This window comes from Pelophylax lessonae (genome assembly GCF_965119305.1).
Source record: "Pelophylax lessonae genome assembly, chromosome: 2".
Lineage (NCBI taxonomy): Eukaryota > Metazoa > Chordata > Amphibia > Anura > Ranidae > Pelophylax > Pelophylax lessonae.
Genome location: NC_138769.1, coordinates 576,227,912 through 576,243,838, shown reverse-complemented (window position 1 = coordinate 576,243,838; position 15,927 = coordinate 576,227,912). Strand labels below are relative to the sequence as shown.

General features: G+C 44.7%; 1 protein-coding gene across 1 annotated transcript in view; it reads left to right on the top strand.

The window, feature by feature from the left end:
- DCTN2 (dynactin subunit 2) overlaps positions 1-15,515 on the top strand; it is a 79,584-nt gene extending 64,069 nt beyond the window's left edge. Inside the window, exons 13-14 of the mRNA XM_082246118.1 lie at positions 231-322; positions 14,875-15,515. Coding sequence (XP_082102244.1) covers positions 231-322; positions 14,875-14,961 — 179 coding nt within the window. The 3' untranslated portion in view covers positions 14,962-15,515. The remainder of the gene's footprint in view (positions 1-230; positions 323-14,874) is intronic.
- The last annotated feature ends 412 nt before the right edge of the window (positions 15,516-15,927 follow it).

The following is a 15,927-nucleotide window of genomic DNA, read 5'->3' as shown; positions in this document are numbered from 1 at the left end:
ATTGTAAGCATTGTCAAGTTAAATTTTCTAGCAAAATTTGGCATCTGAGTATCAGGTTTATTATGGAGCTGTACAAATCAACATGCAATATATGGATAGCAGTAGTGCTTCATTAGTCATTATAGGTGATTTCTTCCAGGTTTTCACATGTGAGGATTAGTAGTTGTATGTATGTTTTAAAAATATATAAATTCAGGAGAGCTAACGCGGATGTTCCTTTGATTTTTCAGCCATGCAGTTTGGCCAGCTGCTTACCCATCTGGACACTACACAGCAGATGATTGCCAATTCCCTGAAGGACAACAAAAGTGCTCTGGCCGTGGTAAGTGTTAGCGGTTGGGTTTTGTACAGTCATTTAAATCCCAGCTCCAATATTGAGTAAAAGGTGTAGTTTTTATTGAAATTCTAAGACTAAACCTACTCCCACCCCCATTCTAAGGCGAAGTTCACACTGGCATTAAAAGCAATCGTTTGAGAGGCGTTAAAAACGCCCCTCAAACACCTTTGCACAGGATACAATAGACCGCACACAGTACTGTTCACACTCAAAACCTGAAGCGTCGCTTCAAAATTGAAGCCTCATGTCGAGTCAGGACGCGTTTGCAAAGCGTTACCATAGACTTGAATGGGAGGCGTTGAAAGGCTTCAAACGCTGTGGCAGGCAGTTGCAGGGCGTTAAGATTAGTTTGTTCACTGTAATAGAATAGATGTTTTTGGAGCTGTTTTTAACGTGCCTTAACGCTTATCAAACACTTCAAAACTGCCCATAGGGCATTTAGGAAACATTTTTAACTCTTGTAAATCGCCAGTCTATAGCCCATACTAACGCTCATTAACGCGAGTCTAACGCCCACACTTTAGTAGCGTTTAAGCGTTACAAATTTAGTCAAGTGTCAACAAGCCCTTAGGCTCCATGTACACGGGACGTTGTTAAAAGTCCCTTTGAATGCTGGAATTTTTAGGACGTTTGAAACGTCCGTTCGGTCGCGTTTGTACCCGCGTTTAGCGGGCGTTTAGCAGCGTTTGCAGGCGTTTGCGTTTAGAAGCGTTCCTAGAGGTCAAAAAAATTATTCCCCTTTAAAATGGAAAAACGCGAATGCTAAACGCGGGTCATCGCGTTCAGACGCGTTCAGACGCGTTTGTGCGTTTGAAACGCCGGGAAACACACGTTCGAACGCAAATAATTGCGTTCTAAAAACAGTCCCTGAACGCAACTGCCTGCAAATGACTGTAAACGACCTGGTGTACATGGACAGATAAGATAAAATGTAGATGGGTTCAGGGGCTTCTAAAAAAAACGCCCAACTGCTCCTAAACGGCCATTTCCAGCGTCCCGTGTACATGGAGCCTAAGACTATTCTATCTACCCTGCAAAAGAAAAGATGCTTATATTCTGAAGCTGCTCTTGTCTGGTCACTCTTATCTGGCAGTGCCTGGGTACGGGGATATAGTTGCTACACCCAGAGGTGTCCCAGGACTGGTGTCACACGTGGGAAAGGCCATATGTGGACTTCCTGGCCTTCAGGTTCAAGAACAAAGTGAACAAACCCAAAGAAAAAAAACTAAAGAAAAAGTGGTACTCCATAGCTCCTCTAATCTTCCTCAGTTTGGTGCTGGGCATATCGGGTACAGACTGAAGGGAGCTCGCCTTTTCGGCATCTAACTTTCACCAAGCCAACACATGGTGGCACTCTGCTGTCACTCAAAATTTTATTCAGCCATCACAGAGGTATGAAATCCCCCACCTGCAGACCATCCCACACTAACGAATTTCACCCAGTGAAGGCCTAATCTTATAGAGACCTCTATGATTAAGCTAGCATTTGGGTGAATCTAGTTAGGGTGGGATGGTAAATTAAACTACTCTTGCGTTCATTGAGTGATACAGCTCCTCTTCATGCTTGACCATAGGATTCATAGCTCCACCTACAGGAGTAGGACACTAGACAGAAAAAGAACACAGCACCACATATGAGCTGTCCTAACTGGTATAAACCCCCTCTCTGCCCCCTCCATCAACAGCGGGGCTGGGTGACAGGCTGGATAATCTGGATTCAGTAGTCACCTCAGTCTGGCCACTGAACACATTCAGACCTTTAGCTATGCGCTGGGTCGGCTGTGCCAGCCCAATCCTGGACCAAGGCGGCTGGCGAGTTAAACGTCTCGTGGGGCAGGCACATTTGACCGAGCGCCTGTAGTCCATGTCACAGTGGTTACGCTGGCAAACAGCCCCACCTCTTTTAGTCTTTTTTTCCTGTTCTGCTTTGTGACTAACTGGCTTGCCTATAGCAGAGAGGATTTTTATACCAGCTAGGATTGCCAATAGGCAGTGCTGTGGTGTTTTTCTTCCTAGTGTCCTACTCCTGTAGGTGGTACTATAAACTCTATGGTCAAGAACGAAGAGAAGCTGTGTCCGTCAATGAACTCAGAAAAAGGGAATTTGCGGTGAGTAACACAAAATCCTGTTTTTTGTGTGTGGCAGCATCGGAGTGCGACTTTGTTCTAGCGAAGCAGTAGATGCTTTTATGGCTCTGTGGGATCAGTACACTCTGATCTGTGCCTTTCACCCGTTGAAACTACTTATCCGCTTTGCAGGATCAAGAAGGGGAAAGAATTGTAGTGATCCTCATTGCCCTGGACTTGACCAGAAAGATGTGGTATGCTAACCTGTTTGGACTCCTGGTGGATGTTGCATGCGCTTTGCCAGGCCTGAGTCTTTTATTCATATGAAATGTAGGAAGTGTGCTTTTTGCAAGGTCTTTCATGGAGTATAGATCCTTCACTTGGTGTGTGTTTTGGGGCTTCTACACCAGTGTCCGACTCTCAGCACTATCAAAGGTCAGGTTTTCCCCATCTATTCTGGCCATTGCCCTCTCACTCCTTGAGTAAGACTTTGGAGCATGGGTCTCCCGTGTAGCTCTCCTAGTCTGTCTCTCTGTGCCCTCATTGGATCTGATACTGGTTCTCTCTGTGCTTCAGAAAGCACCATTCGATTTGTTCCTCTCTATCCTGACCCACAAGGTTGTTTTCTTGTAGCCGTTCTCTGCAAGCCAAGTGTCTGATCTAGTGGCCTGATTCGGCAAGGAACCCTGTCACATTTTAGCATAAGGAAAAGGTAGTATTTAAGTCCAGGGCTTCCATCTTGCCTAAGGTAGTTTCTGCCTTTCACCCCAACAGGACATTATTTTGTCCTTTTGCCTGACCCTGGTTCACCAAAAGGAAATCTCCTTCCATTGTCTGGAAAGGGTTTGAGTTGTAGTATTTTTCAGCCATTTCTTTTATTTCAGAAAATGAAGAATGGTATAGGAGGCTGGGTGGAAAAACAGTTGTCACTGAAGTGCACATAGCGCACTAGGAGTCACTAGATGACTCAAGACACGCTGGGTACAGGTTGAGTTACTTGACGACACAGGGAGTTCTGGGGTGCCCTTGGAGTCATGGGGCACACTAAATTTACTAGATGATACAGGATGCTCTAAGGTGTGCTTAGATAAACTAGAAGGTACAGGGTGCTCTGGGATGCAGTTGGGACCATGGGGTACACTTAGAGGTACTACTTAACACAGGATGCTCTGGAGGGTAACTTGGATTCATGGGGCGCACTGAAGTCAGTAGATGACATAGGATGCTCTGGGATAGGCATGGGGCTGTGTGTTAACTAGAGTCACTAGACTGACGCAACTTGCTTCAGGGGGCACTAACGGGACACATAGGAGTGCAATGGAGTCACTAAATGACACAAGGAGGTTCTCAGTACACTTGACTCTTGGGAGCACAGGGGTGCTCTGGGGTGTACAAGGAGTCAAGAGACTTGCATGAGTCACTAGATGACACAAGATGTTCAGAGATGGACTTGGGGTCATGACGCACACTAGATTCACTAGATGACATAGGATGCTCAGGGGTGTGCTTGATTCCTGGTCACAATGAGTGATCTAAGTGTCACGGGGTACCCAGAGGCTAGAACAGAGTACAGAGGAAGCAGCGGGGCTTGCCTGTAAGGGTAGTGTCACTTTGTTTGAAGGCAGAGCTACATATCACTTCACAGTTTAGGGCAGCACCAATCAGGAAAGCGGTCTCCTAATTAACTGTTGCACTGATCAAGATAGCCGTCTCCTAATTCTGTTATCATTCCGGATAAACCCTGTAAAGATGTACTGGCTTCTCAGGCAGACAATCGTTGAAGGTTAAGATCTCAAGAATTCCATGGATTCCACCCTTTCCTGTCAAGGTGCATTCTGTTGGTATTAGATCTGGTGGGGCTTCTTGGCATCAAACAACTGTTTCCTATATATGCAAGGGTGCTCTCGTCTTTTTTTCGCAAGTTCTACCAGGGGGATGTTCCAGCCTGATCTGATGGCCAGCCTCAGACCTAAGGTCCTTCAGGCAGCTCTTTGAACTGCAGACAGACCCTAGTTTTTTTTGGGCATGTTAGTGATTGTTTGCTCTGTTGCCCATGCATCAGTTGGACTGCTTTTAGATATCCTGAAGATTAAAGGCTTTCTGTGTTCCTCAGAGAATGAGAAAGCAAATGGGAATTCTGTACGCTCTGTACAATCCTTTTCTTTAAGTCCATTGAGGGACGCAGGTCTAGCCTCCTTGTATTTAAGATCATGTTTTCGTTATTGCTTTGTTTCAAAACTGAGGCATGCTGGTAGTAGGAGTTATCCTGGGCAGGTTTACAGTTGATTTGTTTGCCATTGTCTAATCCTCTTGTAGGTAGCAGTATACCTGTATGTTAAAGACTTCCTGTGTCCCTCAGTGGACTTGATTAAAATAGTTTTATGGCGAGTACAAAAAGCCTTGTTTGGACTCCAATTATTTATATTTTTGTGATCCTTCCTCCAGTTTTTACATTTTTGTTTATTTTCTAGTTTGTGTAGGAATAAAACTGGGAAAAATGTTCATCTATTTTTGGCTCTCACACCTGTTTTACCCCTTATGGACCAGAGCAATTTTCAAATTTCTGCTGAGCCTATTTATTAGGCAATAATTTTTAATATAACGTAATGCATACATTTTTTGTTTTTTTAAGCATAAACAAGGATTTATTTTTGTGATTATTGTCCTGCAACAATTTTTTTATTTTCTTTTTTTTTTTTGCAATCCTTAGGCTTTCACACGGGCGGTGCGCCCGACAGTCCATTTTGCTCAGCGGGGATCGATCCGACGATCCCCGCTGAGCAGGTGGATGACTGCTCAGTCTCCGTTCTGTGTGCAGAGACGGAGCTGTCAGATCCCAGCTCTCCTGTATGGGAGATTAGATGAGAACGGGCCGCCTGTCCGTTCTCATCCGATCCTCCAGACAGATGGAAAATAGGGTTACCATCCGTCCGGATTTCACGGACAGGATCGGATCGGATAGCAGGGGGTGTCAGCGGAGATGTCTCCCGCAGACCTCTGCCGCTTCATAAGGCTGCATGGAGCATCCAACCTGATCTGCCTTTGTTTTTCACGTGGACCGGATGGCAAAGCCCATGTGAAAGGGGCCTTAGACAATTTAAATTAACTAAACTGGCATTTTTTCTTTTTTTGAGCGTGTTTAAACATAAATAGTGTTCTGTAATTTGTAGCGGACGTTGGCCCTTCCCTGGAAAAGTTGGACCTTAGGGGATCCCTCAGTTCCCCTGGCACCTCGTAGGACTAGCCCTCGGCATTCCCCTACCCTTAGCAGGTTTTTACCATGGGGGGGGGGGGGGGGGGGGGGGAGTAATACATAGTAGTTGAGGTTGAATAAAGACAATAGTCCATCCAGTTCAACCTGTGTTAGGTGTGTGTGGCCGTAATCCTCTCTCATACCCCTTAATGTTCTGATCCTTTAGATGTATGTCCAAGAGTCTTTTGAAAGTAGCCATACTTCCCGCAGAAACTACCTCTTGTGGTAGAGAATTCCCTGCGTTGCCTGAGGTTAAAACGCTTCTCCTCTAATCGCATTGTATGTCCTCGTGTCCTCATGCAATCTTTGCGACTGAATAGCTTTTTTTTCTATGCTGAGATCACCATTGAGGTATTTGTAAATTTGCTATCATGTTCCCTCTCAGGCGTCTCTTCTCCAGGGAGAATAAATTAAGAGATTGTAGACGCTCTTCATAATTAAGGTCCTCCAATCCCCTAATTAGTTTAGTTGCCCTTCTCTGGACTCTCTCTAGCTCCAACACGTCCCTCCTGAGGACTGGCGAACAAAACCGGACAGAATACTCCAGATGCAGTCGGACCAGAGTTATATAAAGTGGAAGGATTATAGTTTTATCTCTGGAATACATCCCCTTCTTTATGCATGCTAATATTCTGCCGGCTTTGGCAGCTTCCACTTGACATTGCATGCTATTGCCTAGTCCAGTGTTTTTCAACTCCGGTCCTCAGGGCACACTAACAGGCCAGGTTTGCAAGAAAACTGAAATACATCACAGGTGATATAATTTGCTGCTCAGTGATTGCAGTATACTAGTCTGCATCTCCCCAAGGTAATACTTAAAATCTGGCCTCTTAGTGTGCCCTGAGGACCGGAGTTGGGAATCACTGGCCTAGTCTATCCTCTACCAAGACTCCCAGATCTTTCTCCATTTTTGATTCCCCCAAAGGTTCCCCCCCCCTTAAGTGTATTGTGCTTTTTATGTTTTTAGTCCCCAAGTGCAAAACCTTACACTTCTCCACATTAAACCTCATTTGCCATGTTGTTGCCCACTCTGTTATTTTGTTCAGGTCATTCTGTAAGATATCTGCCTCATGCTGTGCAGTTATTGCCCTGCCCAATTTTGTGTCATCTGCAAAAGCTAATATAGAACTACTGATCCCGTCCTCAATGCTGTTTATGAATAAATTGAACAAGGTTGGTCCCAGGACTGAGCCTTGGGGGACCCCACTTACTACCCCAGACCAGTCTGAGTATGCACTATTTATTACAACCCTTTGGACACGTCCTTTTAGCCAGTTCTGTATCCAAGAGCAAACCTTGTGGTCGATGCCTGCATACCTAATTTTATAAATTAAGTGCTTGTGGGGAACTGTATCAAATGCCTTAGCGAAATCCAGGTACACCACATCCACTGGTCTCCCCTATCTAGCTCACAGGTCACCTCCTTGTAGAATGTTAACAGATTGGTTTGACAAGAACGCCCATTTGTAAACCCGTGCTGATTACTGCTGATGATGTTGTTGTCTTTAGCAGACTCTATGATATAGTCCCTTATCATCCCCTCCAGAAGCTTACATACTATCGATGTCAGGCTGACCAGCCTATAATTTCCCGGGACATGCCTCTGCCCTTTTCTGAATGTCAGTATCACGTTGGCTTTCCTCTAGTCCCCTGGTACATTTCCTGTCATACTGTCAGCAAAGATCAGGAACAGTGGTCTAGATATAGTTTTTTTACTAAGTTCTTTGAGTACTCTCGGATGTACGCCATCCGGGCCTGGTGATTTATTTGTGTTAATTTTATCCAGCCTTTCCCTGATTTCACCCTCTGTTAGCCATAGCGGCAAGTCCTGTGTCTCTTTTAAATTTATTTCCCATAGGAATGCACTGCGAGATGCATTTGTTTAATATGTTCCTAAAGCATTCCCATTTTACCTCCGTGATCAGTGTTCCTAAGGTTTGGTCCCACTTTACCCTTTCCATCATCAAGCACAATTTGGGAAAGTTTGCCCTTCTGAAGTTTAGGGTTCTTATGTTCCCCTCTTGCCTTATTATATTATTTACGCTAAATGTGATCATCCTGTGATTGCTAGAGCCCAGGTTGTCCTTGACTCCTACGTCTGAGATTAGGTCTGGGTCATTAGTGAGCAATAGATCCAGCACTGCATTTTCTCTAGTAGGAGAATCCACCAACTGAGATATGTACTTGTCCTGTAAGGTTTCCATGAAGAGACGGGCCTTCTGTTAGTGTGTAGTCCCCTCTTCCCATTCAATGTTGGGGAGAATTGAAGTCCCCTAAAAAGATGACTGATCCCAGCTTTGCCACTTTACCCAACAGTGATATAAATTCCAGCTCTACCTCCTCCCTTTGGTTGGGTGGCCTATAACAAACCCCCACAATTACTTTTCCCTTTACTTCTTTCCTATGGCGTTCTACCCACACGGATTCTAACTCTGTACTCATCCCTTCCATAATATCACTTACATTATTCTTGACATAGAGACATACCCCTCCCCCTCTTTTTCCTACCCTGTCCTTCCGGTACACAGAATACCCTTGGATATTGGCCAGCCAGTCATGTGACGGGTCGAACCAAGTTTCTGTTATTCCCACAAGGTCTATGTCCTCCTCATGTACTATCATTTCCAACTCTTCCATTTTATTAGCTAGGCTCCTGGCATTTGCATATACCCCTCTTAGATTTGTGGAAGTTGATAGTGAATGGTGCTTATTTTTATTCCGGTTCGGTCTGAGGTTCACCCGCACAGACCCCCCAATTGACGTTTCGGATCTACTGTTGCTGCTGACCCTAATAATACCTGCTGTCCTTTGCTCCCACCCCCCTGACTGACTATTCTTCTGAGCCCTCCCCCCCCCCCCCCCCTCCGTCTCCTAGTTTAAAAGCCCCTCCAACTTGGTGGCCATCTTTCTCCCCAAAAGAGCTGTACCATCCCCATTAAGGTGCAGCCCGTCCTTGCTAAAGAGTCGGGAGCCGACTGAGAAGTCAGCCCAGTTCTCCAGGAACCCGAACCCCTCCTTCCTACACCAGTTCCTCAGCCACTTGTTAAGTTCCCTAATCTTCTTCTGCCTCAGAGAAACCACCTTGGAGGTCCTATTCCTCAATCTATTCCCTAAGTCCCTGAAATCGTTCTTTAGGATCCTCCACCTTCCTCTTACTTGGTCATTGGTGACCACATGCACCATAACCGCTGGGTCGTCCCCCGCCCGCCCAATAATCTGTCTACCCGATCCGCGATGTGCCAAACTCGAGCGCTCAGTAAACAACATACTGTTTGACAGATTGCCCTCTCTGTCCTCTTGATAATTGAGTCCCCCACTACCACAACCTGTCTAACCTTTCCTGAGTCTCGGCTCCCCTCCTTTCTGGAGCCGCCGCTCCCCTAGCAGCTGGGGTAGGGCGCCTTCTCCAGCACTGCCACACCTGAGCTGATATCCCCATCAACATGCAACCTGGCAAATTTGTTAGGGTGTACCAACTCAGGACTGACCTCCCTGGCACTCTTCCCTCTACCCTTCCTAACGGTCTCCCAACTGCCTACGTCTGATGCCTGCGTCTCCTCTACTCCTCCCTCCTCTATGCAAGCCCCTGCCAGCACCTGATGGGTAATGTCCAAGCTCCTTTCCAGGTTGTTGATGCTACGCAGTGTTGCCACTTTGTTCTCTAGATCCAGAATCTGGGCTTCCAGAGAAACAAGTCGCTCACATCTTGCACAGCAGTATTCGCCCTCGATTGGTTCATCAAGGAACGCATACATGCAGCAAGAAGTGCACTGAGTGGCATCCCCAATCCTGTCAGACATTATTACCCTCTACTCTATGGGGATAATTAGTAACGACCTGCTATTCCTTACCTACACTACCTATATCTCCCCTGGTATTAACCCTAAGGTACTCACCGGTCGCTAAGATACTCACCAGTCCTCCCAGGTACTCACCAGTCACAAGATATTTCCTGACAGACGGTTACTCCCAGGCGCACGCTACTCAGTTGCAAGAAAGTCACACGCTACTTAGTCTCAAGAAAGTCACACGTTAGTCACGGTCGGTCGCAGGACACGGTTGGTCGCCGGCCACAGTCACTTAGTTACCCCCCAATCAGCTGATTAGATCAATCACCTACTCATGTCCGTCGCCACCGCTGCTCCTCTGTCACCGGTCCCTGAGGTCCCCTGCACCGGCACCCGGCTTACGTAATAATGCGGCCGTTGTGGCGATTATTTGAGGGGGGTGACTTGTCCTGTGTGGGCCCCTGGCCAGGGACCTTCCGATGCCTATTGCTATGGGTCCTATTTGGGGGTCCTGGAGACTGCATGGCGCGCTGGGGGGCCGCCATTTTGCTGTGGATCATGATTTTTATATTCCCGTTAGTTTTATATGGGCAGCCATTTTCTATAATAGCCCATTGAGAATGCATGAGCCGCCATTTTCCTGAGGTCCATAGGCTGGAAAGCCATGCGGCATGGCATGGTTGTTTAAAATATAGAGTTTTCTCTTTTTATTCCTGTACAGTCAGTGTCAGTTTCGTTTTTGCATAGATCATGCTGGAAGTCTCCTCTGTGGTCTGGTAATGTTTTCCTGGGGTTCCCTGTGGGTTTTTATTCATTCACCCTGCTATATTCTTATAATAACCAACGATTGCGAGCCCGCACTTATAGCGGTGGGACTGCGTTTTTTATGCCACAGATGCTCTGGTGGCCCCTTGGGGTCAGTATCGGCTAATTTATGCCTTTCCTCCCTTGAAACTCCTGCCGCAGATTCTGCGCAGGGTAGAGGAGGAAGGGAATTCCGGCCATTCTGGTGGCTCCAGACTAACCTCGCCGGTCTTGGTACGCAGACCTAGTAAGTTTGGTCGCGGATGCTCCTTGGCGACTTCCTCTCAGGGAAGATCTGTTGTATCAAGGTCCAATCTTCCATCCTGCTTTACAGTCGCTGGCTTTAAAGGCAAGGCTGTTGAAAGCCAGGTGTTGATAGAGGTCTTTCTGACTCGGATTCCTACTCTGTTGAAGGCAAGGAAGTCGACTTCTAGGAAGATATATCATCATACCTGGAAATCGTATATTTTATGGTGTGAATCACTGAAGGTGCACCCTTGCTTGTTTTCGATAGCTAGGGTTTTGGCCTTTCTGCAGTAAGGAGTTGAACAGTGGTTGGCTTTGGGCACTATCAAAGGCCAAGTGTCTGCTTTGGCTATATATTTCCAATGCCCCTTATCTACGCATGCTTTTATTCGTACTTTGTTACAGGGAGTGTGCCATATGGCTCCTCCGAGAAGGTCCCCACTACCTCCGTGGGACCTCAATCTGGTATTATCTGTTCTTCAAAAGCCTCCTTTTGAGAACATTCGGGAGATTTCTCTGCTTTAGTTGTCCCAGAAGGTTGCCTTCTTGGTGGCTATCACTTCCGCTTGCAGAGTAAACTGGATTTTTGTAAGAACTTAATGTAAAATCCTGGAACAACAATAACCCCTGAGGATTGGGACTTTCAACGGCAAGAATCAGGACTTGAGTATGAAAAAATATAAATTTTATTCTACATATAATAAAGATAAATTGTACATAATCACATATCAAGTATATAATAAAAACAAGGTCATAGATACGTCTTGGAACCAGAAGGGTCTGAGGTGTCTGGATCGGACTAGACGCGTTTCGGTCCAAATGCCTTTCTCAATGGTCCACAAAACACCAGAGCTCAGACAGATATGTAGGACCTCTGTGAAATCCAGGACGTGAGACCAAAAAGATGGGCCTTAGTGGATGAGAAAAAGGCCTTCAATTGACTGTGGCCGCAAATAGTATATGCTAATCAAATTAGGTCTATACAGGATAGACTAAAGCAATATGTTAATATTTGTATGGGTTTCCAGGGGAGATTTCAATATTTGTAAGCCAAATACACAGTGGTATGGCAAATGACAGTGAGAAAAGAGCTCCACGGACAGAAAATCCCACGAGGATCTCCAAAATGAGGTCCGAAACGCACAGGTCATCTGTAAAATAGTAGTAGGATAGGTATGTCCCCCAATGGATTTATGATGCTGGGACGTGTCCAGCCATACATCCCTGTTGACATGGAATATGTCAAGCCTGTATAGGTCTGTGCATAGGAGTAATGTAAAATCCTTTTCTCTGAAGTTCGACAGAGGCAGCACCCGCCTCTCTACTTCTGAGTGAATCATTTTTTTTTCTATTCTAAACACTGTGGGACAGCCCTCATAGGTGTGGCTAAGCTTCTTTTCCTGCCTAGTGCCTATTCCTGATAGGAGGAGCATAACATATAGTCTCTGACTAGATGGAGCTGCGTCTGTCGATGAACTTCAGAGAAAAGGATTTTACGGTATGTTCTTACAAAAATCCAGTTTTTTTTTTTAATTTTGCGCTTTTTTTCAGTGTGATACGTGTAAATATATGTGAAAGGTGAAAAATATTAATTAATAAAGCAAGCAAAAACCAGAAAAAAAGTTTAACCATTATTTAATAAAATAGAAAACCTAATCACCAGGAAAATTACAATTTGAACGAAGGAGAATTTTTTTCTCGTCAAGGGTTGCTTTAAGTCTCCATCTTCTGCAGATGCAGAAGTTCATCCCTTAACCGCTTAATGACCGCCCGCCGCAGTTATACTGCGGCAGGCAGCCGCTCCTTGGCAAACTGACGTAGCTATGCGTCGTCACGCAGAGGCAGCTATGGGGTGAGCACGCGCCGCCTACGGCGTGCTCCCGCCCCCACTCGTCAGCAGGGAAGCTGATGCAGCGGGCAGGCAGCTCTGATTGTCGTCTGACACCCGCGATCGTTCCCCGCTGAGAGAGAAGAATGGTCAGCTGTTGTAAACACAGCTGACAGTTCTTCTCCCTGAAATGATCCCAGAGCTCCTGTGATGCTGCTATATAAGAACACAGGTCTCTGTGGCCATTTCACAAGCCACGCCCAAAAGTGTCAAAAATGTCAGTCAGGGGTCCGCTCTGTCCTCCGCAATGTCGCAGTCCCGCAAAAAATCGCAGATCGCCGGCATTACTAGTAAACAAAAAAGCATGGTGGTGGGAGTGTCATGGTCTGGGGCTGCATGAGTGCTGTCGGCACTGGGGAGCTACAGTTCATTGAGGGAACCATGAATGGCAGCATGTACTGTGACATACTGAAGCAGAGCAGGATCCCCTTCCTTCGGAGGCTGGATTGCAGGGCAGTATGCCAACATAACGACCCCAAACATACCTCCAAGACGACCACTGCTTTGCTTAAGAAGCTGATGGTAAAGGTGATGGACTGGCCAAGCATGTCTCCAGACCTAAACCCTATTGAGCATCTGTGGAGCATCCTCAAACGGAAGGTGGAGGAGCGCAAGGTCTCTAACATCCACCAGCTCTGTGATGTCGTCATAAAGGAGTGGAAGAGGAATCCAGTAGCAACCTGCGACACTTTGGTGAACTCCATGCCCAAGAGGGTTAAGACAGTGCTGGAAAATAATTGTGGCCACACAAAATATTGACAATTTGGACATTGTCACTTAGGGGTGTACTCACTTTTGTTGCCAGCGGTTCAGACATTAATGGGTGCGCGTTGTTATTTTGAGGGGACAGAAAATTTGCACTGTTATGCAAGCTGTACACTCACTACTTTATATTGTAGTAAAGTGTCATTTCTTTAGTGTTGTCACATGAAAATATATAATAAAATATTTACAAAAATGTGAGGGGTGTACTCACTTTTGTGAGATACTGTACAAAGAAACCAAAAGAAATTGGTTCAGAAATTATGTGTAATAAAATGGAATGACACTGGGAAAAAGTACTGAACACATGAAGAAAGGGAGTTGCAAAAAGGCATGGAAAGCCAAGACACCAGCTGAAATCTATTCGTAATTAGAAATCTTTCCCCTTGTCAGTGCAAATTAATATCCGCTGGTTCAGTCTCAACTGATGGCCGATAAAAAGGTGTCTCATTATCAAGGTAATGAGACACTGGTTACGGAAGGATTTCTAAACTTCCAGTGAGCAATGTTGGGGCCATAATGCAGAAGTGGAAAGAACATCATTTCACTATAAACTGACCACGACCAGGTGCTTTTTGCAAGATTTCTGATCAGAAGAGTTGTCCAAGAGCCAAGGAAAACTTGTGGAGAGCTTCAGAAAGACCTGGAATTGGCAGGTATAATTGTTTCAAAGAAAATAGTAAGTAATGCACCCAACCACCATTGCCTTTATGCATGCTCACCACGCAAGACCTCATTGCTGAGGAAAAAGCATGTTGAAGCTTGTTTAAAGTTTAGGTCTCAACATTTAGACAAGCCTGTGAAATACTGGGAGAATTTAGTCTGGTCAGATGAGACCAAAATTGAAATCTTTAGAGGCCATAATACACACTATGTTTGGAGGTCAAATTGTACTGCACATCACGCCAAAAATACCATACCAACAGTGAAGTTTGGAGGTGGGAACATCATGTTGTGGGGCTGTTTTTCAGCATACTGTACTGGCAAGCTTCATATCATTGAAGGAAGGATGAATGGAAAAATGTACCAAGACATTCTTGATAAAACTCTGCTGCCATGTATCAGGATGATGAAGATGAAATGAGGGTAGATATTTCAGCAAAACAATGATCCAAAACGCAAAACCAAGGAAACTCTGAATGGCTCAGCCAATCACCTGACTTGAATCCAATAGAAAATCTATGGAAAGAACTAGAGATCAGAGTTCATAGAAGAGGCCCTCAGAACCTTCAATTTTTGAAGACTGTGTGGAAGAATGGTCCAAAATCACACCTGGGCAATGCATGCAACTAGTTTCACTATACAAGAGGCATCTTGTCATCACCAGCAAAGGATTTTGTACTAAGTATTAAATAAATTTTCAGTTACCGTGTTCAATACTCTTTCCCTGTCACGTTCCATTTTATTGCACATAAGTTAATTTTTTTTTTTTTTCATATCTATAATTTCTGAACGTATTTTTTTTAGTTTCTTTGTATGCATGGGTTGTTACCGACCATGTGGTGAAAATTTCATGTCAATAGTACCTTTAGAAACATAGTTAACCAGAAAAATGGTGACGTGTTCAATACTTATTTTACCTGCTGTATATATGTGTGTGTGTTATTTATTTATTTTATATATAATCTGTGTGTATATATTTAGATGTAAAAATAACTGCTTTGGTAAGGGGTTACAGTATTGTAAATGCTGATGAATGTATTTCTTTTTCTTTATTTTTTTCTGTGCAGGTCCAAAAGGCCATGAAGGAGAATTTAGCTACAGTGGAGGAGAATTTCTCTAGTATCGATTCCAGAATAAAGAAACTGAGCAAATGAGCAACAATTGATCTTTAAAAGGCCCATTCCTTTCAACATCAAAAACGAGTTCCTGCAAACGCTGCACTATGAAATTGCTCCAAATCCCCCCCTAGCCTATAAGGAAGGTTTTACCATTGTGTATATATAAATATATATATATATCTATAGTCTTGTTGGCCTTCCGTTTTACCCCTTCCACTGCTCTTTCCCAGAGTATGCTTCCTGCTCCTCTTCTGTCCCCACCCATGCACGGGACCCTTATGTGCCTATTGGATCAGGTGCTTTTATCATAGTTCCAGTGCCCCGGAACTAAAGAATTCTTCAAGGTGTTGCGTTTGCATGTTGGTACTTACCATACAGACAGGGAGAATGTGGGGATGAATTTTCTTAGGCCTTTTATTTATATCTGTGTGTATCGTTAAACCCTCCAGTGCAGAATGTCCTTCAGTGTTCTCTGAACAGAACACTGAGAATAATATAACAGCTTTGCTGGCTTGAGGGAAATTGTTCTACACTAACAGTCTTCTCTGAAAATAAACATGAAGTAAATTATAAAGAGAATTGTACTAAAATTTGACGGTGTCTTGTTGCTTTTTCTTACATAAAATGAATCTTTCTTATGTGATTGCCTTTTTATAGGTAATAGATTTGTTTCTAATCCTAAAGGCATTATCACAAGGCTGCCCCTGATCATGCTGAAAATACTAAAACACCACTGCTGGCAGGCTGCTCTTTTCAAGCTGTTCTAATACATGGAAATCTTATATCTTAAATGTACAGGACAGGGCACAGGCATATTATTCATACACCATGAGTTATAGGCTTGTATCTTCTGGTGAATGAATACTGGCAAGCTTTTGCGGACACGTCCCTTTGGGGTGCTTCCTGTAAAAAACCTACCGCACTCCGAGTCCTCAGTTTTTCACTAGTGTGTGTATGTAATGTACCTCATCTCCTTCCTGGAGAAATCGGCTTCACTAGTTT